Source organism: Ascaphus truei, chromosome 2, assembly GCF_040206685.1.
Source record: "Ascaphus truei isolate aAscTru1 chromosome 2, aAscTru1.hap1, whole genome shotgun sequence".
Classification (NCBI taxonomy): Eukaryota; Metazoa; Chordata; class Amphibia; order Anura; family Ascaphidae; genus Ascaphus; species Ascaphus truei.
The window spans coordinates 457,194,313-457,219,642 of record NC_134484.1 but is presented as its reverse complement, the minus strand read 5'-3'; the positions used below and the strand labels follow the sequence as shown (position 1 = coordinate 457,219,642).

The following is a 25,330-nucleotide window of genomic DNA, read 5'->3' as shown; positions in this document are numbered from 1 at the left end:
GTGTTCAGTAAGTAGATTCCAATATTCACCACTTTCTTGCCTGCCCCTCTAACGGCAAAAGGAGTCAAATGGAAGATATCGCCAGATTAAGCTGTAATAGCTTCGATCCCAGTGACATAGTGGAGATCATTAGGAGTTGAGGAGCAACGTGGCATTCTTCCAAACATAGACACACTTACTGGGTGCTGAAGGACATTTAGTCGTGCCGCAACCAAATATTCGCCTGCGTTTAGCCGCTATTCACCTATCCACCAGGACATCTCTCCGCCAGCCACTTCACCGCCAAGGTAAGTCCCTAACCTTACCCTAAAAAACCCTAATATTAACCCCTAATACTAATGGTACTCCCTACCCGTAAAACCTTAACTCCTTACCCTAAAACCCCCAATCCTAAAACCCCTAACCCTTTACCCTAAACCCTTACACTAATCCCCTCCCCTTAAAAGCTTACCCCCTTACCCTAAACACTCTCACCCTAAACCCTCCCCCTAATCCCCTACCCTAAAAACCCTATCCATAACCCCCTACTCTAACCGCTAAATTAACCCTTGCATTATCTTGCCCGTACGAAGTGGCTGGCAGCGCAGTGTTCAACGGCGGGGCGGCTGGGCGAAGGGTCCCTCAGCGGGCGAACGCCGGCGGATACTTGGCCACAGCAAGACGGCCACACGTCAGATTCCCCCTGCTGGGAGGGTGTCCGTGTGTTCTTCGCTATGTATGATCAAGCTCGTGGCTCTCATTTATCATGGAAGACGTGGGGAACGACAACAGTGTTTTTAGGGGTAGAGTTTCCAAAAGTCCCAAATGAAGAGATAGATAGTGTCCCAATTCAAGCAGACTGGGACATAGCCAGACTTTCTGATAGCAGCTTTTCTATGTTTTTGATTGCGTTTAGTACTGGATCCACATGATCCACTGGATATAACTCTGTGCCCAAGACATACATGAAAACGAGAGGTAGCTCTCACTGTATTACTTCCTGGTAAAACATTTTATAAATAAATAAACATGGACTGAAGATGCACAAAACATATAAAGGTCACCTGGCCTCTCTAAAGAGGCTGCACTGTATTAATGATAAAGGAAAAAGTTGGACACTTGTTAGACCCACACAGATGCTGTTAGGCAGTGGATGCCATCAATAATCGCAAGTGTCCCTTACTTCCCATGTTTGAATGTTGGCGAAAGTACTCCTTGGGCATTTGGAGTTGTGTGCGCTTTCCACCATGGAGGCCACACCGCTCGCCCCCCCCCCCCCCTTATTACTACTCCTTTGACAAACTAATAACCTAGCAGCAAGGTAGATCAATTACAGCTGAGACTTGGAGGCCCTCGGCGTGGTTGCCCGGGAACTTGTGTCATGTGATGCTTGAAGATGACCTTACTGCCATAAATATTATCAGGTGCAGGCAGAGTAAGTCTGAGCCCCACTTATCAGGTAGTGCAGCAGCACACAGCTGGGTCATATTTCATAGTCAGTAAGAGTGTGGCTATGAACGAGCTGATAAAGGTCCCTATCATTGCAGTCATAAAGTGCAAATTAAAACCAAGCGCTGACTTCAAAATAATAGACTCGCAGTACGAGTATCATCCCTGAAATAATACCAGGTAATATTGTCAAGAGAACCATGTATTCCTTCCCATAAATAAATAAATTATATATATGTATATATATGTATATATATATATATATATATATATATATATATATATATATATGTATATACACACACATCCATATATATTAACTATAGTATTGTATACTCAACCCCTTTGTTGTCTGAGTGGCCAACAATGCAGTTTGGGTGAGATCCACAGACGTCTGTCGTTTGTGACCTAATAACGAGCGTTACGGAAATTGGAAACGGACATTATTTTTCGTCTTATTAATGGGTATCATCAAAGCTAATGAGATGCAAAAATAATGTCCGTTAATCAAAGCGCCAGTAACGGGATTTCCATGTCTCAGAGACGCGTTTCCCATGACACTGCGCATGCGCATTGGTGAAACTGATAACGCATTCCTCATGCGCGTTACCAAGAGCGAATGCAAATCTTCTTATAATATTGAGGCATTTTACATTTTAAAACTTTCATTTGTTTCCATTGTTTATAGTGTCCATCCTTCATTAATTAATATTGTTGCGTTATGTATGGCGATTATGCGTTATGTAATTGTACACCCATATTTCATACAGTCCTTATTACATTATATATACCATATTAGTTCACATACAAATATCACTTGAATCACTAAAAACCATAAAACATGTTATGATGTGTTGCAGACATATACATGATCCCTAATATTTATATTTGTATGGCACATGTAACTTTTAGTAATGAAAGGGTTAAGTCCTATACTCAGTACATTGCTTTTAGGCTATTCCCAGAAACACCCCATTGATATTCACGGTCTGGATGTAGGCTACGCCAGCTTTTCGAAGGTCTTAAATATCATAGTGGCGTTATCATGCACTAATACGGGGGTGAGCAACGCCAGTCCTCAAGGGCCACCAACAGGTCACGTTCTCAGGATATTCCTGCTTCAGTACAAGAGGCTCAATCAGTGGCTCAGCCCCTTATTGAGCCACCTGTGCTGAAGCAGGGATATCCTTAAAACCTGTTGTTAGCCCTTGAGTACTGGAGTTGGTCTAAGGATCTGTTGCTAGGTAAACTCTGCATTACCCTGTGATTTGCAAAACATATCGATCCGCTATTTTTCATGTAAATGCGATTAGAACGTAACGCAATGGACCTTTGGGGCTATGTGTTACAGATAATAATACATAAAATGGCGGTAACGTAACGCTAACCATTTTACGCACTTCTGTGGACTTAAAACGTTTGTCTGCACCTTTCCTAAGATAGAAAGGTTCATAATACGCAGAGCACCGAAACACTGTACAGTATACCATGTATTGTACAATTAGATTTACCGTTGTTTTGCATCACTCTTTACTTGATCAAACATCATTATTATACCTACACTGTCACACGGGTCCAACGTCTTCAAATGCTACCATGAAAAACATCTTACATGGAAGGTTACCATTCATTCCAGGTCAGAAGGAACAGCTAAGCCTGGCTATTTCAGCACCATACTCCATTCCCTCTCTGCAAGAGAGTGATGTGTGTAACAAGCCCTTTGTGACGATTTTTTTTTGGTGTATTATTAATAGCCTGTCACAAAGCTCCCGTCACACCCTTCTCATAGCAAAGTTATTACAACAAGCTGAGATTTAGAAGAGCAATCCACCCAATGATTCTGGTGAACTGTGTCATTAAGCACTAGTGTTGTCTCTCTCTTGCACGGCAAACAGGATTTCTACCTGCTTCAGCTTAATATAGCTCAGCCAGTCTTACCTTTGTCTCAGGGCTTCTCCAGTGGATTCAGATCAAGGCTGTAGTGAGCAGTAGAATAAGTAGAAAGGGCATCAGGAACTTTTAACAGGATGTTTGCTTTATTGTCAGTAGGATCAGCATATCACACAGCATAGACAGGACAGGCTTTCAGTATCTCTCTCATGCAGTAGTTCCCCCTTTGCCTGCAGTTCCTCCCAGGACCCAACTTAACCCTGGATAGAAGTGGAGTAGGCTCAGCTCCAGGTCCCTACTTAAACCTGGCTATAGCCCTGCTCCCTGCAGCATGGTAAATCTGTTGTGCCAGGCACTTAGCACAGTCTGCCCAGCACACTCTCCCTCTCTAGAGTGGGTCCCCACCTCTTATACCCAGGGGGTGTCAACCTTTCCCATTCTCTGTCTCTGGGCAAAACTGGATATTGCAAAAGGCCTCACCCCGCCAGTCACATGACCTACCAGAACTTTCCTAGCTCTGAGTCATGCCTCATGTGCCTGGGATTTGCAACATTGTAGCCTATCTCTGGGACTGCTCACAAGCAGGACCATGTGTAATGGGTTTAACCCCTACACTGCCAGAGTGCTACCCTAGCCTCCATGCTAAAACGGGCCTGGTTTTAGAAGGGGGCTACAGATGATTGAGGTCAGCTTGTGTAAAGGCTTCTTCTTAAATATGCAATCCCTTCTACTCACTGTTTTTATCCCCCAACCGGAGGGTCACTCTGATCCAAAGGTCAATGTTTTGAGCTCCGGGGACCCCCCGTTAGGCTGGGGCCGTGGTACAGCAGACTGTGCAGATGAACAGACGACCTTAAGGCTGTGTTCGCGTCCATGCGGCATGCGGGCGTGTGCGGATGCGGGAGGGGACGCGCGTTGCGCAAGAACTCAGTTCAAACTGACTTCTTGGCGCGACAGGCCGGACACGTGAGCTATTCGCCCAATGAGGGCGACCCAGCTCCGTGACGCCTCTAGGCACGCCCCCATGGCCCGGCACAGCCCGTCGACCATGCCCACAGGAAGCACCCACTTTCCCACAGCCTCCGCACGCCTCCGAGCGGGCAAAGGCACCATGGCCCGGTCCTTACTCAAGATACTTACTGGTGAAGTTACAGAGTTTAATGCTAACTCAAGGGAAAACAAAATGGCTGCCAAATCTCAGTCCAATAGGAAGCTGCAACATCATTCGTTGTGCCTTTCTATTGGATGGCGATTTAAATCCCTTTTAAAAACCGTGAAGGAATACCGGTAACTTGACCAGTAAATATCTCAGGAACTGGGGGTCCTCATTGTGAAAATAATACGGTTCAGCTTTGGAGGACCCCCCGCTTCCAGTCCTGTAAAATGAAAGTGGAGTTTAGTTAGGGTGTTAGGGTGTTTTTTTCCTTTTCTTCCATGGGCTCCTCTTGGTTTAATCCCATGCAACTGGCCCAAAAAACATTTGTAAATAATTTAACAATCTAACTGGTTTCCTTAAAAAAATATAAGCATGCCTAAAGCAAACATTTATCTTTTTTGTTCTTTGGAAATGAATTACAAATTCCATTTCTTTGGGGCCTCTAAATGTGTAAGTGTTTGTCGGTCAAGTATTTGTAACCCCTCTACTTTTAGCTCCCAGACTTATGACTATTGCTGAGGTGGGGCTTCAGTCCTTATTGATAGCTTAATGGGCCACACGTGGTCTAAGGTCAGACAGTGGGAATAAATACAGACACTGTATACGGGTGATACAACCGGTTTACTGCACCCCTAATAACTCGACCAACCTGTGATCCTCAGCAGAGGATCACTACGCAGAGTATACAATTGTTCTGTCTCAGACTCACTGTGACAAGTGAGTAAAGGAAGGAAGCTTAACTCAATCCCATATACCAAGCAAGGGAAGCTTCATATTTACTGAAGTGTTTATTGGGCAACAACAATACAAATAAAAGGGGAAAAAGATTCTGGGGTAAACACTGTGAGGTGGGAATAATGGAGAGGAAAGGCAGCTAGGATGGCAAGTGGGATAATGCTAGGTGATGGGGATAGCTTAGTATCAGGGATAGGTAAATTACAATAGCTTTAACAGAGGAGTTGAGTGAGGTGACTGCTTCAAGATGGCTGCTGGCTGAAAGAGAAAATATGCCAGCCTGGACAATCAGGAAATAAGACAAGGACTATGCCAACTAGGAGGGGGAGGAAGGGAAAGCTCAACCCACTAAGAAAAAGGGGCGTTGCCAAGGCAAATGGCTGAGAAGCCAACAAGGGAGTAGCAATGTTGCAATCTTACACTGCGGAGTGCTATCAGCCTCAGAATAGGGAAAAGACCTTACAGGTTCCAGGACAACAATTATAACACACTCCCCAATAACGCTGTGAGAGTGTATATCAGTGTCAGTGCTGCGTTAGCCACCCAATCCTGGGTATATTGGCTTAGTGATGGTGCCTGTACTTTGCAATGGGTGCTTCGGTACCGCTGTGCTTTGTAGCAGTTGAGGATCCCCTCCAACGGCGTTCGAACTCTCAATCACGTCCTGACAGAAACTCTGTGCTCCTGCTGCCACGTGCACTCGTGCACACCCTGCAATCCTCAACTGAACCAGATAGCACTCAGGTCCACGCAGGTCTGCCCTCAACATGGCCACCCCCCTTAGTCCCACCTCGTCCATGGCCGTTATCATTGGCTGCTATCATGTGCATTAACAGTCACATGTCCATAGCATATTGGAGAGGAACCTGCCAGGAGACAGTGTGTGTGTGGTCTCATCACACAGGGGGTTACATGTTGTGTATTTACTTTTAGCCCAACCTGTTCCTACTAAAGCATGGGTGGCCAACTCGTCCTCAAGGGCCACAAACAGGTCAGGTTTTCACGATATCCCTGCTTCAGCACAGGTATAAACCTCTGTTTTAGCCATAGATTCCTTTGTCAACCAGTATCGCTGACCTAAAGCTGCGCTTATAGTGCCTGGCGACGGTGGGTCTATTTCATATTTTAGAGACAGTCGCCACATGTTACTGTCTCTAAACCAATCATAGACCACAGCCCGCCCCCTTTCGTGACGTCGCTGGCCTTGTCGCCAGAGACATCGCTTCAAATCAAATTATATCTTTCGCTGGTGGCCACGGGTGACGTCATCAGTCGCGTCTCCGTCGCCAGCACTATAGGCACGGCCTAAGAGAGGAGAATTCTCGAAAGCATGTCCTATGACATAAATTGTTAGTCCAATAAAAAAGGTATCACTTAATACTGAAGTACTCATTTATTCTGCAATATATATATATATATACTAGCTGAGAGACCCGGCATTGCCCGGGAGTCACACTGCCCCCACCCCCCCACACACACACACACTGTCCCCCCTCCCCCCACACACTGTCCCCCCCCTCACACACACACACACACACACACTGTCCCCCCCCCACACACACACACTGTCCCCCCCCCCACACACACACTGCCGCCCCCTCCCCCACACACACACTGTCCCCCCCTCCCCCACACACACACTGTCCCCCCACCACACACACTGTCCCCCCCTTCCCCACACACACACTGTCCCCCCACCACACACACTGTCCCCCCCTTCCCCACACACACACTGTCCCTCCCCCCCACACACACACGGTGTCCCACACACACTGTCCCTCCCTCTCCCCACGCACACACAAAGCCCCCTCACCTCTGCCAGGACTCACAGCACCGCTCCTCTCTCCTGCGCTCCTCCGATTGTCGCGCGCCTGGCCCTTCTCTGCTCTCCCTCCTCCCGTCCGGGGAGTGCTGCGCACGCGCCCCCTCTCTGCACCTGTGAGCGCGAGCCGCCGGTAGTGGTTGTGGTGTGTGGGGGGGGGGAGTGTGTTGAGTGATAGTGTAGGAGATGCTTGCGTTGTCCAGTGTGTGCAGGTGATCGTGCGCTTTATGTCAAAACAATATATATAGAGAAGAGTCTGTACCTGATTCCTTATTTTGTTGGTAGCAGCCGGTGAGGGTTTAGTGCGTTGAAAGGTGAGAGCTGTGAAGCGTCGTCTCCCAGAGCAGTGAGAGTTAGGTGCTGTGAAGCGTTCCTAAGTGTCCCAGAGCAGTGACAGTTAGGTGCTGTGAAGTGTTCCCAAGTGTCCCAGAGCAGTGAGGGTTAGGTGCTGTGAAGCGTTCCCAAGTCTCCCAGAGCAGTGAGAGTTAGGTGCTGTGAAGCGTTCCCAAAGGTCACTGAGGGCTGGGAGAGTGAGGCAGTGGTGAGGTGTGCGGGGGCGGGCCAAGGGGGCCTGAAGCAGTGGTGTGAGTGTGTGAGGCCATTGAGAGGTGTGCGGGGGCGGGCCAAGGGGGCCTGAAGCAGTGGTGTGAGTGTGTGAGGCCAATGAGAGGTGTGCGCGGGCGGGCGGGCCAAGGGACCAATGAGATTGCCGCTAGGGACAGGGAACACACCTGGGAAACATACATACATACAATGCTTTCAGAAATATATAGTAGATATATATATATATATATACATATATATATATATTGTGGCAATCAGACATATGCCGGGAGCTTTAGGTTTCTGAGGTTCAGCTACAAGTACCCCACTGGCTCATATAGGGTAAAAAGAAATACTTGATTTAGGAGGTTGCAGAATGCATTGCAAGCTTCTCTGGCAGCTAAAGCATTAAAGCTGTGCCCACCTCCCCTCCCCCCCAACCCCCCCCCCCCATCTTCCCAAATCTGGGAACTGAATTCAGTACCATACCCTGGTAGTGTACAGTGTGATCAGTTAGTTGTGTCATTGTTTCCCTGAAACATGATTTTTTTTTTTTCTGTGTTTCCACTTATTTTATTTCCCTGGCACCAGCAGTTATCAAGACAACCTACGTTATTGTTTTATATTTCAGTGGAAATTTGCCATTTTCAACTAATGTTCTAATTGCCACAAAATCCTGCATTTTATTGGACTGCATTTTCAATGGGGGCTAGTTGTCTCCTGAATGTTGAAACGTTGATATCTCGTTCCTCATCAGAGGTAAATGTTGAGATCAATAATGAATAGAAGCATGAGGATCGGCTGGCAGGATCCGTCATCCATAATCAGGAGCTCCCGTTGCACTCCTCATTATGTTCATTTGAATTGGAAAATGAGTCATTCGCGTTTGCTCACCACTTCTCCAGCATGGATTGCTACAATATAAATAAATGGCCATGTGCAGTGGTTGACAAATCACCCAAAAATCTACTCGCCGAACCAAAAAATCTACTCGCCACTTAGTCCCGCCCCCAATCCTGCCATGCTTGGGCGGCCATGAGGAGGTCGCCACAGGGTCAAATCCAGTCGCCACGGGCCTGTAGGTGAATGGATTTGTCAAACACTGGCCATGTGCATATGAGGCCGCAGGACTGCTTTGGGACTTAGTTTACATCAGGGGTACCCAGCTCCAGTCCTCTATGGTTACCAAAGGTCAGGTTTGCAGGATATCCCTGCTTCAGCACAGGTGGCTCAATCAGTCCATGCTTTAGCACAGATTGAGCACAGATGAGCCACTGATTGAGCCACATGTGCTGAAGCAGGGATATCCTGTAAACCTGATCTGTTGGTGGCCCTTGAGGACTTCAGTTGTCCACCCCTGGTTCACATTATTTATGACTTGGACTTCCACTGTCCCGAACAAATATTGGGGGAGATGTGCAATGTAAAGAGAGCACTTAGAAGCTTGTTTTGACACATTGCTCCATTTTCTGTTCGCATTTGCGTCAAATTTACGAAAGCGTCTCTGACGTGGGACGCAAGTTGTTGGCCAGAAACGTTTACGCGTCTGCTGACTTGGCAGATGTTTTTGAGGCAAACACAAGATACAAAAAGTGATGCGCGGAGACACAGAGTGTAATACGTCTCATTATAATCTGTGCAGCATGCAACTCCTCCTGCTGGCACCCCCCAAATCACTGACGCAAACAGAGCCGAACTTGGCGCAAAGACCTTGATACATTGACGTAAAGAGGCGCCAGATGGAAATGGCGCAATTTGCGTCAATGTTGCTCCAAATTGGCTATGATGCATCACCCCCATTGTCTGGGCTGTCATTTACTTTGTACAAGAGACTCGTGAGGTCTTGAAAGCTCAGGTACATCTGTAAACATGATCATATCGGCCCATTGGAAGGTACAGAACTTACATTAAACCTAAGGTACAGAATGAATGAAAAAATGCTCCATTTCTCCCCCTAGGTTTGGATCCCAGAATTTGTGCTCTAACCTGCCACCATGGGGATCAAAGCGGTACTACCTCACTATGAGCTGGGATTCTATGCCCTCGTCTTGACCTGCACTTTGGTTTACTCCATGAATGGAATATTTGAAGCATCCCAAGGTAACTATTTCATCATAAAAGAAGATTGCTAGAAGCAGAGGACACGCCCTGAAGCGGCAGGGCGGCAGGCACGGGGAAATGTGAGGAAGTGCTTCTTCACATGGAGGGTGGTGGGGATGGGGAATAGCCTCCCGGCAGAGGTGGCAGAGGTCAGCACAGGAAGGAAATTGGACATACGGCTACCTTAAATACAAAAGAATAGGGTCTGAGGATAGGGAAATGGGCAGATTAGGAGGGCCAAGTGGTTTTATTCTGCTGTCAAATTCTATGTTTTGAAATAGTGCTGCTTTATTTTAACTTCTGCTCAATGGGTGGGACCATTCATTCGTTTATTCTCTGTTAGATGAGGAGTTTGTGACCCGACTGGCAATAAATTATCCACCCAAGGCAGTCACTTACTGAAGTCTCCTAGCTTAACACACATATTCCCAGCTAGCTCAAACTCCTACACCCACCACATCAAGAATATATATTTATTTCAAACAGAGTGCTACTGAGCGTGGCAAATGTGTACAACAAAAGACAGGGGTGCCCAATGCTACATCCAATTGACAAAACATATATGGTAATAAGTATAACGTTCAAATACTTCAATAATAATAATAATAATTACTTGGTTATTTAGTTTAACCCTTTGGCCACTCTCCTAGCTGCTAAACCGGATCAGATTTAACAGAGAAAAACATGAATTCATTGGATTTCCCTTTGTCTGATAAATATGGCGCTGTTTCTTGCATCAGTTTTCCAGATAAGACATCAGTAAATAACTCCCAAGTGTGCTAAAAGGTTGTAAGAGGAAAGAATTGATGAAACTCAATAACCAAAGTTAGCATTGTTGACGTGACCTCATTAAAAGTAAGGTGGTCCCCTGTATGCGTCTTATCCAATGAAGTTGCTGCTTGAAAAAGATGTCTGCCAAGCCTTTCTATTGGATGCTGGAGGGATGCTTACTCCGGCGGCCATATTGTCCTCCATGACAAGTATTCTTACCCGGGTGATGTGCTGCAATCCTAGGGCTCGGCTTGTTCTGACCACGACACAGCAAACTATTGTTGAAACGAGCTGATTAATTTGTCCTTTATTCGCCATGCAGTCTTTTTAATGGCTAACTCTGGGGTCTCGCAGCGCACATGTGAAACATCAATGCAAAATCCTTAGTAACCAACACCATCAAACTTTGCTTATCGCTTAGTCACGAACCTCTGTTAGGAGCCACCGCTGCAGCAATGGAAGGATTTGTCTCTGTTATTTACTATATTCTGTTTTACAGATAACGTGAACAGAAAGTCATTTAGAAACAATGTAAAGGAGGGCTGGACATACATTGGCCGGAAAATGGTAAGTCAGCGAGGAAAGAGCCAGCAGTTTAGTGGCCGAAAGGCCATTCTTTGAAGCATACAACAGCCCCTTGAAGGTGCAGCCCCACCCAATGCCCAAATAAGCATGTAAGGAGTTCAAGGAGTTAAATCTAGGTGCATGTCATTTTAGTATTTTAAATATCTTTTCACGTTAGTTTTGTAAACATGGTGAACAACGACACAAGAAAGGTTCAATTTCCTCTAGATCAGGGGAGGCCAACTCCAGTACTCAGGGGCCACTAACAGGTCAGGTTTTAAGGATATCCCTGTTTCAACACAGGTGGCTCAAGCAGGGATATCCGTAATACCTGGCCTGTTCGTGGCTCTTGAATACTGGAGTTGACCACCACCTGATCTACAGTAGTTACTTTCCTGTGTGTAATATTACTATGAGCTGAACAGGAGTTTGCACAGGCAATGCTTCAAACCTCTCTCCTTATATTGACTGTCCACCTGAGAGGGACAAGGGGAGCTTGATGTTGGGTAAACACTTGGTTGACGACAAGCAGTCCCCCAATTAATGGCCCGGACAAAAATACAATTCTTCTTAACTTGCAAAGACACCAAAACCGTCACATACTTACTTACAGATGCAGCGGCCGTTATTTGAACATTTCACGGCGCCGTTTTCGTGTGCGCTGCAGTTCTCCACATGGCATTAACGCCGCCAATCACACCAGGCACACGTGTTTACCGCGGTTGATTTGTTTGAATTTCATGGATTCTGTTTCTTTGGGTGCAATTCTTCGCGTATCTGTGGCAGAAATGAATGAATTGTAATGTGTACAGTACTGTGCTACTGTGTCAATTTCAGGTGTTTAAAAGCCAGAACACCAAAAAATGCCATTTCCTGCACTCGCGTCTTAAGGCGGGAAGGTTGGAAGAAATCACGCGCCATGACATGGGTATTCCGAGGTATACACCGCGTGAAATGTTCCAATAACGGCCGCTGCAGCTGTACATGATGATTACATTTGTTTAACGAAGACAATGACATTGTTCAGTGGTTGTTGCTTTTGCAAATTATCAGGGACTGCAGATTTAAAAATAGGATAAATAATCCAGCTCGAATAAACAACACACCAGCAGTATTAAATATAGTGGTAATGGGACTTCTTGTAATTCTGGGCTATTCATTTACATTCATTCCTTTGTTGTTGCATTATCTCCAAGGAGCTGGGTGAGCTCATTTAGTGATAGCAACAACAACAAAAACCTGAATTTGAGAAGCTGGATGGATGGATGGATACACACATTTTAAGTAATGTTGGGTGAAAAAGGCAACAAAAAACCTCCACCGTTAGCATATAGCCAATAAAAAATATCACTTGTGAGCACATTCACATGTCTTAGACAGGTCTGCAGCCCTGCCTTTCACCATTATCACCTAGCATACAGTGCTCCCACTGCAGCAAGGGATTCTGGGAAATGACATGCAAATGAGCACACAATGTGTCACCTTTTGCCTGAAATCCATTTACATGGAACACATATAAGCAAATGCTCTGCTGTTCACACAGCTTTTAAGCACAGCATGGGATTAGATGCAAAGTCAGTCAAACCACTCAGGCATGTTTCAACCTTGATGGGTCCCATCAGTGTGAGGTTGCTGCAGTGGGAGCACTGTATGCTAGGTGATAATGGTGAAAGGCAGGGTTGTAGACCTGTCTAAGACATGTGAATGTGCTCACAAGTGATCAAGTTTATAAAACTATATCCTTAGTGCAACAAAGTGATAAGAAAATCAGTACACATTGACATACCCAATAAGAGAGACATGGTGGCCAATGGGTATTATAAATCAACCAAAAGCCATTGAGGCCCAAATGTACTAAACAGTGCACCTTTCAAGAATATGTTAGCATGCTGAGCATTCCTCTTTATTTAGACTTACCTACTGTACCTGTTACTGGATTATATATGTGTGTGTGTCTCTCTTGTTTCCTTACAGGATGTTTCTGACTTTGAATGGGTGATGTGGTTCAGCACATTTAGGAACTATATCATCTTTGCCCTTTCGGGACATGTCATCTTTGCCAAGATATTTTCTATGCTAGTTCCTCAGGTAGGTTTCTTCTATTTCTTGTGTGTACGCGTCCTACGCCAGTCTGTCTCCACAAGGGAGTCATCTACTGATGCCCCAGACAAACCTGAAGGGGTTCCTTGGAAGCCCCCCAATAATGATGTATTATAGCATATCGCCAATTATACACAGCATTTAAAATAACTAAAAACATTGGAAATTGCATTAACAAAGACTGTCATTCTGATACCATTGTAAATGTGAAATGTACTAGTAATTATGATTTTACTTTGTTTCTTACACATTTGATAGAAAAATGATTGCATTCAACTATTGATTATCTGATGGGTGTCTCATTTGGATCATATAAATAAGTAATTTTTGTGTTAACCCCCTTAGTAATACGAGATATGATATAGGTAAGATATGTTACAGACTATATCTGAGACTTATTAAGTCACTATCTCTTATCTCTCATTGGCTCAGATCCATAAAACTTTGTTATCGATTTAACTTTAGTTAAAGTCTTAAGTGCGGTTTTCAGCCGTAACGAGCCCATGTGTTACTATAACGGACGTTCCTACTAATGATATGCCCAAGAGGCGTTCCCTCTAACAACGCATATCCCCAGAGCTCTGTTATAGTTAGCGCAGGGAGTTAATGCTGTGTTAGTTAGGTCAGGGCTAAACTTGTCGTTACTCACATCCAGACCCTGAAGTAGGTCTTTTATAGGGTCTGGGTAAGTGTAAGACCGCTGTTAGTTAGATCATACCTATCATAATGTTATTTACAAGGTTCTTTTCCTCTCCTGTCTTCTCTTTTTTTAACTTTAATTAAACATCTATTCAAAGTCTTAATGGGAGTAACGCCACCTGTGGGTAAGACAGGCTTAACGCCTTTGCAGGAGGTGCATGCAGAGGGGAAGACAAGAGAATTGCTTTGGGAAAATAAATGTAGGCTTTTATTTCGTCAAAGTGCAATAAACAAAAAACATAGGCTTTTCTTCAGCCAAGGTGCAGCAATATAAAGTATAGAATTTTCCTAGGCCAAAGTTCAGTTTCTTCAGCGTATGAAAATCCATATACTGTACGTTTATAGACGTAAATATAGTTCTGGTGTCTCTTGGCATCAAGGACACAGGGTTATCGCCTGCATGCCCTAGTGTTCTTAAGGCTAGGTCCCCGCTGCCTGCTGCAGCGCCCGCTATGGTGGGCGCTGCAGGGACAAGAACCGCCCCTCAATGGGGCCACGCCACTAACTGAAGACAGGAAATCTGTGCTCACAACTCCCGACGGAGCACTGGCCACGCCCCCAGCGGTTCAGCCAATGAGGGCGAACCTGCCAGGTGATGTCGTGGCCGCGCCCCCCCCCCCCCGTCTTTCCCCCTGCAGCTCACCGCAGATCGGGAATCTCAGCTGCACGCGCTGCCAGCCTGGCAGGCGCACGTGCTGCGTCGACACCGGGGCATCAGCCTAAGGGTCCAGGACATGCACCTGTGGTCTGTACGCAGACCCAGGAGAGACAGAGAAACAGTTCCCTTCCCTGCCTTCTAAACCCCTGCTAGACTCTGGGCTCGTTTGTATCCCTGGCTTCCTCCAGACAGGGATTAACCCCTGCCCGACCAACACCCAACAGCTCTAGCTATTGTACACAGGCTTGCCCCTATTACAGCCATGTTATTTGAAGCTAAGCGCTAAAGTAACATGGCGTTAAGCCGATGCTAATGAGATCTCTAGCCATTAGTCATTATTTCTTCATATATTTAGCCTTTAAGACACCCATTAAACTCAGGGAACATGACATCCATGACCTATTTAGGTAACGTCACGTTATTTGACCTTATTTAACGGAGCTCTGTGGATCTGCACCATAGTCTTTTAATCATACAGATGTAGCCTGGCGCTTTTCTGGAGCCCTGCTTCCCGGTCACGCCGCGGTTGTTGAGTACCACCGGCAATCCACGAGACGTGGCTGTATCCCCCTCTCAATCATGACTCCAGGGATGATGAATCAGGCAACATCTGTATATCAACATGTAAACAAACCTGTGCGAAACGAAGTGGCCTGTTTCTGTTTTTCTTCTTCAAGATTTCTTCTGCGTCAAAATAATGTCCTTAGTACTATTATGCATCCCTGCCTCCCGATTTGCCCTTTAATCGCAGGGTTTCAGCACATTGTACCAACATTCACCTTGATTCTCTTCATGTCCCTTTAGCTCTCACTGTCCTCTAACCTTAGGTATGTATGTCTTTGTATATAGCAACATCCATGTACTTAACGCTTCACAGCAGCAATGCGCGTGACATAATAGGAGACGTAATAGGAATAAGCGTTTCATATATAAAAGTAAATACTAGGAAAAGGAGTCCCTTGCCCGAAGAGCTTACAGTCTAAGCCCGCGTCCATAGCTAGCGCGACGACGCGAGCGATGTCGCGCGCGCCGCACACAAAAGCCTGCGAGGCAGTGCGCAAGGCCATAGAGCGCGCATGCACGGGCGCGACGGTGCAACCAATTTTTCGCATAACAAAAGCTTTGGATTTTGGCGCGCGACGTCCGGGTCACGTGCCGGTTCAGCCAATGAGGGCGAACCGCTCACGTGACGTCACGGGCACGCCCCCCAAACATTGAATTTGGCACTGCTCTTGGTCGCGTCTCCTCCTCCAGACCCCACAGACAGTGGGAGGGTGTACCTCATATGCAAGGGGTCAAGGTCAGTGCATATGAGATGTATAGTACTAGCCAAGGGAGCTACCCACATGTTTCAGTAGGGAGGTGTATTTTAGGATGGGCCTTAAAGGTGGAGTCAGGTAGATATTGAGGGGAAGGGCATTCCCGAGGTGTGGGGCAGTGAGTGTGTAAGGTTTCAGATGAGAGAGGGGTAGACAGAAGACATCCTTGAGCAGAACACAAGAGTCAGGCAGGTGCAAAGTGAGACATTTGGGTGGAGATGTAAGGAGGGGCAGAGGAGTGTGTAGCCTTAAAAGTGAGGAGGGGAATTTTGTAAGAAATATGGGATTTAAGAGGAAGCCAGGAGAGGGATTTCAGCAGGAGAGGCTGAGACAGATTTAGGAGAGAGTAGAGTGATTCTAGCAGCAGCGTTTAAGATAGATTGTAAGGGAGACAGGTGAGAGGCAGGAAGGCCGGACAGCAGAAGGTTACAATAGTAGAGACGGGAGAGAATGAGGGCCTGTGTCTCAGAGGTTTATCAGTAGAGCGACAGAGGAAAAGTCGTATCTTAGCAATGTTACGGAGGAAAAATCCGCAGGCTTTAGCTACATAGTGAATATGAGAAGAGAACTTCAGGGAGGAGACAAACGGGACATCTAGGCATCGTGCTTGTGATACTGGGTGTAGAGTGCTGCCAACGGTAATGGAGACGGGGGCTGTAGGGCCGGTATGTAAGGCTTATTTTTTTTTTTAAATACTGCAACATGTATTTAATTTTTGGCAGCTGCAAAAAGTAGGACCAAAATGGCTTAATAATTAGAAGAATTACAGGGCGTTACTATGGTGGAAATGTCTCCATTTATGCCTTAAGACAGAGGTGCGCAAGATTTTCTGGGAGGGACGCAGTGCTTACAGAGGCCCCACGCTCTTCGAAAAGGCATTTAAATTAAATATCGGGGGAGCGCGTGAGGCCTCTGTAAAGTCCCTTACCTTACCCTTACCTTGTCTCCGGACAACGCTTCGCCATGGCAACGCATCATATGACGTCGTGATGTCAGAAACACCGGAGAAAATGTAAGGAGGGGAGCTCGAGAAGGGGAAAACTTTGCACACCCCTTTGCCTTAAGACATAACTAAAAAAACACCCTGTTTAAGATAAATGAAGAAATAATGTTACCATAGCTGCAAAGTAACTCTCGTCAACGATATATTGCGTCACTGTTGAATTTGAGCTGGTTAGTAGGTACAGTATGTGGTATTGATTTGCAAGTGTTAGTGGAGCTTCTGGGATTGAACATGTGCTCCACTGCGATAAGTGCGGTCTGGCTTAACATCTATCTCCTCACAGTACAGGTCACTGGTTTACATGCTGTACGGGATACTGACCGTGTTGGGGATTATGGGATGTAACTACCTGATGCTGATCCTGTCTCACTGTGTCCTACTCTACTCTGTCGCCATGGTCAAGCAGAAGTGGCTGTGCTTTGCCGCAGGCCTGTGTAGTCTGGCGACATTCAAAGTGGAACCATTCAGCTCCTGGCAAGTATGTTTTAATGGGCTCGGAGCGTCTGGGCAGAATTAGACCTACTTTTTTTTGTTGCTGAAAGTCAGGGTGTTTTATTCTACATTTTCAGTGCATGTAAATTTTTATATTCATCAACAAATAGGAATAAGAATATATGACTGCTACTGTTCTACACTCAGACTGGGGGACTTTATTCATCAAAGTTTCCCGGGTGCACAACAGGGGCAGTTATGTTATAAGAAGAACACAGCCCCGTATAATTCCAAGGATATAGTCTTATTGTTTTCAAATCTAATGATGCTTTTGCACCAGTTTTACAGCCCTGAAGGCTTTAGAATAATATTCTCCAAAACCGTGATGTATGAGAGATTTATGGGACTTTATCTTTAAAATAACATTGCATTGGTTAAAAAAAACAGCATTAATGTATCAATGAAAAATATGCTCCCATTTAGTGTCCGGGCTGCTCTATAGCCCCTTACACTCAGTGGTGGGTTTCACATTAGGCCCATTAGGCCCGGGCTTAGGGCGGCAAAAATGTCCGCCTCCTATTCCTGATGGGAAGTCACTTAGCTGCCACCCTCCTTCTGCTTCTGAACCGCAGCGTCAGACGTCGCCAACGTGACGTCACGGCGTCCAATTGCCATGGCAACGCGACGGCACAGCATCAAATGACGTCATGACATCGTGTTACCATGGCAACGTGGTGTCGTGCGACGCCCGCGGTTCAGGAAGAGGGGGGCGGCAGGTAAAGAGGCGACAACAACAGCGAAGTGCCACGGGGCGGCGTATTTTGAAATCCGCCGCTGCGTACACTGCAGAATATGTGTGGGCCTCGATTTACAACAAACTAAAGGCACACCTTTTTTGTCCCCCAAAATATACAAATTACAACGCAGAAAGATCTTTAACAAATAAATGAGAACACGAGTTTATAAACAACGTGTAAAACGGGTTTATTAAAGGGTGACGTTAACAGAACAGGTGTGTTTTTCAATGTAGATGATTAGATATTAAGCGCTTCTAATCCTTTAAGCTTGTAAAGTGGAAATAGTGTGTGACACAAACTGAAGAAGCAAAGGGCAAACACAGAGGGGCTGAGATGGGGGGGGATGTGAACACAGCCAATAAAGGAGTAGTGGATTCATAGAACAGACATATAGAGCAGGAAGTGCAGAAAAAAAAGAAAACACACAAAAACGGTTCCAAATGCTTGGGGCAGCAAACCCAACAGCACCCCCAAACAACGGGGGAGAAGATGGAGTGAGGTCTTTGTAACAGAGTAGCTCATGATAGCCCTGCTTTTGTTTACATTATATTATTTATTTATTTATAAAATATTTTACCAGGAAGTAATACATTGAGAGTTACCCCTCGTTTTCAAGTATGTCCTGGGCACAGAGTAAAACAAAATAATACATGGTTACAAATAGTTACATAAATGAACAGGGTATACATTATATACAAGACATTGCATGCACAGTTAAAGAAAATATGTATTATGGGCGTATGAAACAGTTACAGACCAGAATAAAGTGTGAGACAGCCTTAGATTTGAAAGAACTTAAACTGGTGGTGGATGTGAGTCTCTGGTAGGTTGTTCCAGTTTTGGGGTGCACGGTAGGAGAAGGAGGAAAGGCCGGATATTTTGTTGAGCCTTGGGACCAGGAACAGTCTTTTGGAGTCTGATCTCAGGTGATAGGTGCTGCATGTGGTAGAGGTGAGGAGCTTGTTCAGATAGCTGGGTAGCTTGCCCATGAAGAATTTAAAGGCACGACAGGAAAGGTGAACTTTGCGCCTAGACTCTAGTGATGACCAATCTAGTTCTTTAAGCATTTCGCAGTGATGTGTGTTGTAGTTGCATTGGAGAACAAAACGACAAATTGAATTGTAGAGGGTGTCAAGTTTGCTAATGTGGGTTTGGATTGTAGACCTAATTCTCCAAAACAGGAAGTGAAACTGTGAATTTGTCCTGTTGTGTTCTGTGCTTTCAGAATGGATTTGTCACCGGGACATTTAGTCTCCAAGACGTTCTGTTTTATGGAGGGAGCGGATTTACCATCCTGCGGTGCATGAGTTTTGCCTTGGAGAACTGCGAGAGGAAAAATGACAATTACTCACCTGTGGAGCTTCTCAAATACAATTTCTACCTCCCGTTCTTCTTCTTTGGGCCCATCATGACTTTCGACCAGTTCTATCGCCAGGTGAGCCCTGGGGGTGACGGGTAACCCCCTCTGCTGGTGAAGCAGCTTCTAACATGTTGAGCAGTCAGAATACTTATGTATACATTGAATTACTATTGGTGCAATAAGGTTATAGCGTTAGAGGGCTATGTGTCAAGTTTATGAAAGTCGCATCTTGCAGTGTGTTTCTCAGCTAGCTAAGGCTACGCTTATAGTGCCGGCGACACGACGGCGGCAATGCATTTGTTTGACGCGACGTCGCATCGCTGTTGCTAGCACTATAAGCGCAGCCTAAGGCAATGTGTGCAGCGTGTTCAGTATGTTATATTCCATTTATTAATAACTGAAACAATGCAAACCAGGCACAAAAATGACATGATCAGTAGAAAATGGTCTCAGTCTGCTAGAATTACGACTGTATCCCTTAACCTTTAGGCTGCGCTTATAGTATTGGCGATAGCGCCCAGCGCCGTCACCAGTACTTGATGCCCGTAGCGGGTGCCCATAGTTGGCGCGACCGCGACGGCGCTGCGCAGCAACACGGTGACCGAAATCGCTGAAGCCAAGGATTTTTGTCTTATACAGCGGCCTCAGCGTCACGTGAGCGGTTCAGCCAATGAGGGCAAACCACTCATGGCCACGCCTCCTGTCACCCTCCTGCATGAAATACAGCTTTTGCTTATAGCGACTGCGACGTCAGCGGTCGCGAGCACGTCGCCGTTACTATAAGCGCGGCCTTACAGTGCTGGGACTCCGGACTGCCAGCACATCTCCAGCACTTCTGCATCAGGTGACCACTCCAGGAGAGATCCCGTGACGCACCTAGACCCGGATGCAGCAGTGGAGTGGGTCAGAGCGCTCAGCCTGATCTGCCCCATGAAAACAAGCGAGTGCCCACGTGCCTGGTATTTAGGGCAGTGAGAAGCCTACAATGCACTGAGCTTGAAAACCCTGTTTCACTCTATTGTCAAAGGTCTTATGGTGCTTAAGCTGAAAAAGAGAGGGGCTTGGTGGTGACAAAAGAGCACACTGTGCATCTAACCTGTATAAGTTCTGTGATGCATCAGGGATAATCTATAGGGAAATATCCATTGTCAAAATAGATAGGAAGCTATAAGTGATACTCTCAGTGTAGTTGTATGTCATTGCAGTCAGTACTATACTGTATATATGTGGAATTTGCCTGGAGTACAGTAGATATATTTAAGAAGAAATTGGCAGTGAGTTGTCTAAATACCTTAAAAAAAACTAGTGGTCTTACTGTATGTTTCATTGTAAGCACTTCTTGCTAAACATTTGGAAACTATATACTGTATTATTTTATTTTTTTTAAAGAAAGTTTATTACAATATTTATCCTCTAAAAACAGAAAGGGAGAGATCCTTTAAAAACATTTTAAAAAAAATGAAACCCTTTTTATTTAAATAGAAATGGCAACTGTCTGTTTGCAATTAAAACCAAAAGTACTGGTAACTGTGGAATTGTAAATTTAACACACACAAAAAAAGAGTGGTCACCTGGGACTGTCAATGACCAGACATAGTAATGCCATTACCCAGTACTTCAACCACTGCTTCTGTAAGGGGAAAAAATACATTCGGGGCATTGGTCAATGGCGAAAACGGGTTGTCTTTTTTTCAACCTAAAGAAACCTGTTACACCATGAAAATGCATCTCTTAGCGCAGCGGCGGGCAACTCCTGTCCTCAAGGGCCACCAACAGGTCAGGTTTTCAGGATATCCCTGCTTCAGCACAGTTGGCTCAATCAGTCTTCCACTGAATACCTGACCTGTGGATGGCCCTTGGGGACGGGAGTTGCCCACCCGTCTTAGCATCAATTTAAATACATTAGCTTGGTACAGTACAGTACGTACAGCGCAAGCCTTTTCTAACAGCTAGAAGGATAGACACTGGTTGTCAGATCTCTGCAAACATTCTGATGTGAAACATAGAGCAGTTTATAACCCGAAGCCAAAAGAATGAACGTGTCTTCCTGCTACACAATTAAGCAGGATGTCTGATTTGGGACAGTGTTCAAATCGAGCAGCGCAGTTAGCACGACTTCATGAATGTACTGAACATTTTGGCACCATCCATGTTTCAGCCTAAAATGAAGAGACAGGCAACAGCAGAGTGAGTGGCGTAGACATGGGCGGCCCCCCCGGAAAAAATAATTCAGGGCCCCATTAATATTAATACTGACAGTAATTTTTTTCTCCCTCCCCCATATCCTCTCTCATCATCATCAGTTCCCCCTATCTCCCCCTCAGCTCGCTCTCTCCTCCCCAGCTCATCTCTCTACCCACTCCCCCCCCAGCTAAGCTCTTTTCCCCCCCAGCTTAGCTCTCTCCCCCTCAGCTCGCTCTCTCCTCCCCAGCTCATCTCTCTACTCCCTCCCCCCCAGCTCAGCTCTCTTCCCCCCCAGTTTAGCTCTCTCCCCCTCAGTTCAGCTTTCTCTCCCCTCCTCAGCTCAGCTTTCTCTCTCCCCTCCTCAGCTCAGCTCTCTCCCCCCTCAGCTCAGCTCTCCCTGCCCCAGCTCAGCTCTCCCCCCCCCAGCTCAGCTCTCTCCCCTAGCTCTCTCTCTCTTTGCTTCAGCTATCTTAGGCTGCGTCCATAGAAGGACAAGCAGCGCTGAGCCGTGCGGACGCTCCGCGCTGAGCCCCTGCATCCTCAATGAGGATGCCTTGAGAGGGGGCTCACGCGAGCGTCCGAAGGCGTGCTGAGGCTTTGGAATTTTCAGCCGACAGCCAAGCTGTTTTTCAGCGCCCTGTCGGCTGAAAACATCCAATCAGCGCGGAGCTGCGTCCACGTCACGGCGCCGTGATGTTGACGTCAGTGCGTCGCGGGCGATTGGCCCAGCGACATCACTGCCCCGCCTCCAACCACCTCCCCCCCGGCTCCCTTCGCGCACGCTGGCTTGCCTGCAAGTCCATGGAATCGCGCTGACTTCAGCAGGCGAGCCTCAGCGTCAGCGCGCATCCGCTCTGATCAACCCTATATGGCCCCGGCCTTACTCTCCCTCTCTCTGCTTCAGCTCTCTCTTTCCTTCAGCTCTCTCTCTCTGCTTCAGCTCTCTCTCTCTGCTTCAACTCTCTCTCTCTCTGCTTCAACTCTCTCTCTGCTTCAGCTGTCTCCCTCTCTTTCTGCTTCAGCTCTCCCTCTCTTTCTGCTTCAGCTCTCCCTCTCTCTCTCTCTCTCTCTCTCTTTCTGCTTCAGCTCTCCCTCTGTCTCTCTCTCTCTCTGCTTCAGCTGTCTCCCTCTCTCTCTGCTTCAGCTCTCTCTCTCTTTCTGCTTCAGCTCTCCCTCTCTCTCTCTCTGCTTCAGCTCTCTCTCTCTTTCTGCTTCAGCTCTCTCTCTCTCTCTGCTTCTGCTTCAGCTCTCTCTCTCTCTCTCTCTCTGCTTCAGCTCTCCCTCTCTTTCTGCTTCAGCTCTCCCTCTCTCTCTCTCTGCTTCAGCTCTCTCTCTCTTTCTGCTTCAGCTCTCTCTCTCTCTGCTTCTGCTCTCTCTCTCTGCTTCAGCTCTCTCTCTCTCTCTCTCTCTCTCTCTCTCTCTCTTTCTGCTTCAGCTCCCTCTCTCCTCTCTCCTCTCCCTAACTTTGGCGGGAGGAGATGATCAGAGGAGCAGCCGGCAGAGGAGCTGTGGCAGCAGATACCGGAAGTAAGAAAGACTTCCGGGTCAGACTGCCAGAGGGCGCTCCTCCCCTGCCGCCCCCCTCTGCCTCTAGTGAGGATTCTTCTACTGGCATATCCTTTAACACTGGGGCCCTCCGCCACCGCCGCATACTCTCTCCCCTCAAGCGCGTGGGCCCCCGTGCTGCCCAGGCTAAAGCTACGCCCCTGAGCAGAATTGAAATCCTGGTTTAGGATACACAGCTTTTCATGAAGCTTCATTCAATCGTTCTATCACAAGTCAGTAAGAAATATTTCAATACAGCGTGTTTTGTAAACAGCAGCTCATGTTCACAGCTAATATTTGTACCTCTCCTTAAAAATGAACATAGAACCTGCATGTTAATCATAAATAGTTCTTGTCTTTTAAGAAAGAAAATATTAATGGGAATAAAAAACTATGCAGAGCATCTCTTTGACTAAAATGTTGAGTTTGGGCTGGACCTGCTCATGCTAACGTCTAATCCTGATTAATAAAGCGCTGAGGGGACATTTTTCCTGAGGCTTCTTTCAGTGCTGTTTGTATCAAGTTACAGGTTAATAATAATACAGCTGAACCCCATTATAACTGGGATTGCGGGGGGGACAAAATGGCCGCCGCGATCAGGACTTACCGAGAGGGAGAGAGACGTTACCAATAAAGCTTTGAATAGATGTTTGCTTTTTTTTTTAAACATCTATTCAAAGCTTTAAGAACACAATACACACAGGGCACCGGGGATTAATATAACCCAATAGTAACTTGGACGTGTAACTTTAAAATAAAGCCTCCAATAAAATTAGGTAATTAAAATATTTATTTAGAATGAAAGGTCTATAAGACCACACACATAAAAAAAACACAAAAGACAAGCGGTGTAAATACCGCCCTAATACAGCAGCGTGCACACACTGTGAATAATGACATACAATTAAGACTCACTGGTCACAGAAAAAGCCCATAAAGCAATACTGGTCTGCATTAAGTAAACAAAATACCAATCACTGGGCAATAGGCTGTAAACAGGGAGACAGGCACTCACCACAGAAGCGCGAGCTGGAGCCGCTCGCTGGAGTTAAACAGTCCGGACGGTACCAGCCGCGGAGATCACACCACAGCCCGAACTTCCTGGTACACTGCTACTGCCTCAGCCAATCAGCAAAGCGCGTTAGAGCGGCCTCTCGTGACCTCTCTACGCGTTTCGTGCTTCGTCAAGGAGAACACGTTAGAGGTCGCCCACGCGCTTAAATCAAAAATGATAGCTAATGAAATGGCCAACTCCTCCCTAATGCTAATCTGACAGTAATTGGCAGCTAATCCAATCTCTTATGCAAATATGCAAAAACACAAACAGCAATGGTTTGACGGTATACCTACTGTTTAAATACAAACATGACAAAATAAAAGCATATATAAATGACCTTCAGAGTGATACATAGTTATGCCACAAATTAAAAACAGAGTTACTCTTGAAAATAAAAAGGCTGTATCCAAAGCTTTATTGGTAATGGACAGGCACACACAGACACACTATGTCATTCGCGCGGCACCGCATGAGGAGCTGGGTCGCGTCCTCAGCTTGCATAGTGGTGCCGGTGGCCGGGGAAAGAAAAGGTAAGAGAGAGTTTGGGAGCCATGCCCATCACCGTGTTATAAGCGGATTTGCGTTGTAACGGATCACACTATAACGGAGTTGAGCTTTAATAATAATAACTTTATTTATATGGCACTTTTCTCCCAATGGGACTCTAAGCGCTTCACAGTTATGTAACGGGTTTTCTGCACTGGCCTGACCCACCCAATCTCATATTGGCCCCTGTGATCTAACCAGTCCCCATTACAGTGTGATGTCTGGTGGTGCACCTGTTGGCAACAGGACTCCTGAGTCTCCCACATGATGTTGTGTGGGGATTGCCAACCCAGACAGGCAGCTGAGGTAGTGTGCTGAGTCCTACCTATATCCAGTGCAGCGCCTCCACCACATCAGGATCCCTGCTGTCGCTTGGGGATGGTCCTGGTGAGGAACTCCTCCGTGGTGCCCCTCTCGGTGTAATGACGCCACACTTACACACGAGAGTATCTTTAATCAGGAACATCTTTATTGACGGTTGTGGGCTAACTGCCCCTCACAGTGATCTTCTAGCCACACATAATGATTTAGCTGCTTCCCTATGAAAGGTATGTCTCTGTCTTTGATTTGGGGATTCCCTATCCCCGCAGGGATGTCTTTCCTGTGCCAGGTCCCTGGTCA

The 25,330-nt window shown here is 46.3% G+C and overlaps 1 protein-coding gene and 1 long non-coding RNA gene across 6 annotated transcripts in view; one reads left to right on the top strand and one right to left on the bottom strand.

The window, feature by feature from the left end:
* Positions 1-3,740, bottom strand: part of LOC142487910 (uncharacterized) — an 82,814-nt gene extending 79,074 nt beyond the window's left edge. For all 4 annotated transcript variants that reach the window (XR_012799344.1, XR_012799347.1, XR_012799345.1 and 1 more), the window contains exon 1: positions 3,367-3,740. This is a non-coding gene — a long non-coding RNA (uncharacterized LOC142487910). The remainder of the gene's footprint in view (positions 1-3,366) is intronic.
* HHATL (hedgehog acyltransferase like) overlaps positions 1-25,330 on the top strand; it is a 60,531-nt gene that overhangs the window by 3,734 nt on the left and 31,467 nt on the right. For both annotated transcript variants that reach the window (XM_075588001.1, XM_075588002.1), the window contains exons 2-6: positions 9,533-9,674; positions 10,945-11,012; positions 12,984-13,097; positions 17,072-17,266; positions 19,243-19,452. In XM_075588001.1, coding sequence (XP_075444116.1) covers positions 9,569-9,674; positions 10,945-11,012; positions 12,984-13,097; positions 17,072-17,266; positions 19,243-19,452 — 693 coding nt within the window. In that variant the 5' untranslated portion in view covers positions 9,533-9,568. The remainder of the gene's footprint in view (positions 1-9,532; positions 9,675-10,944; positions 11,013-12,983; positions 13,098-17,071; positions 17,267-19,242; positions 19,453-25,330) is intronic.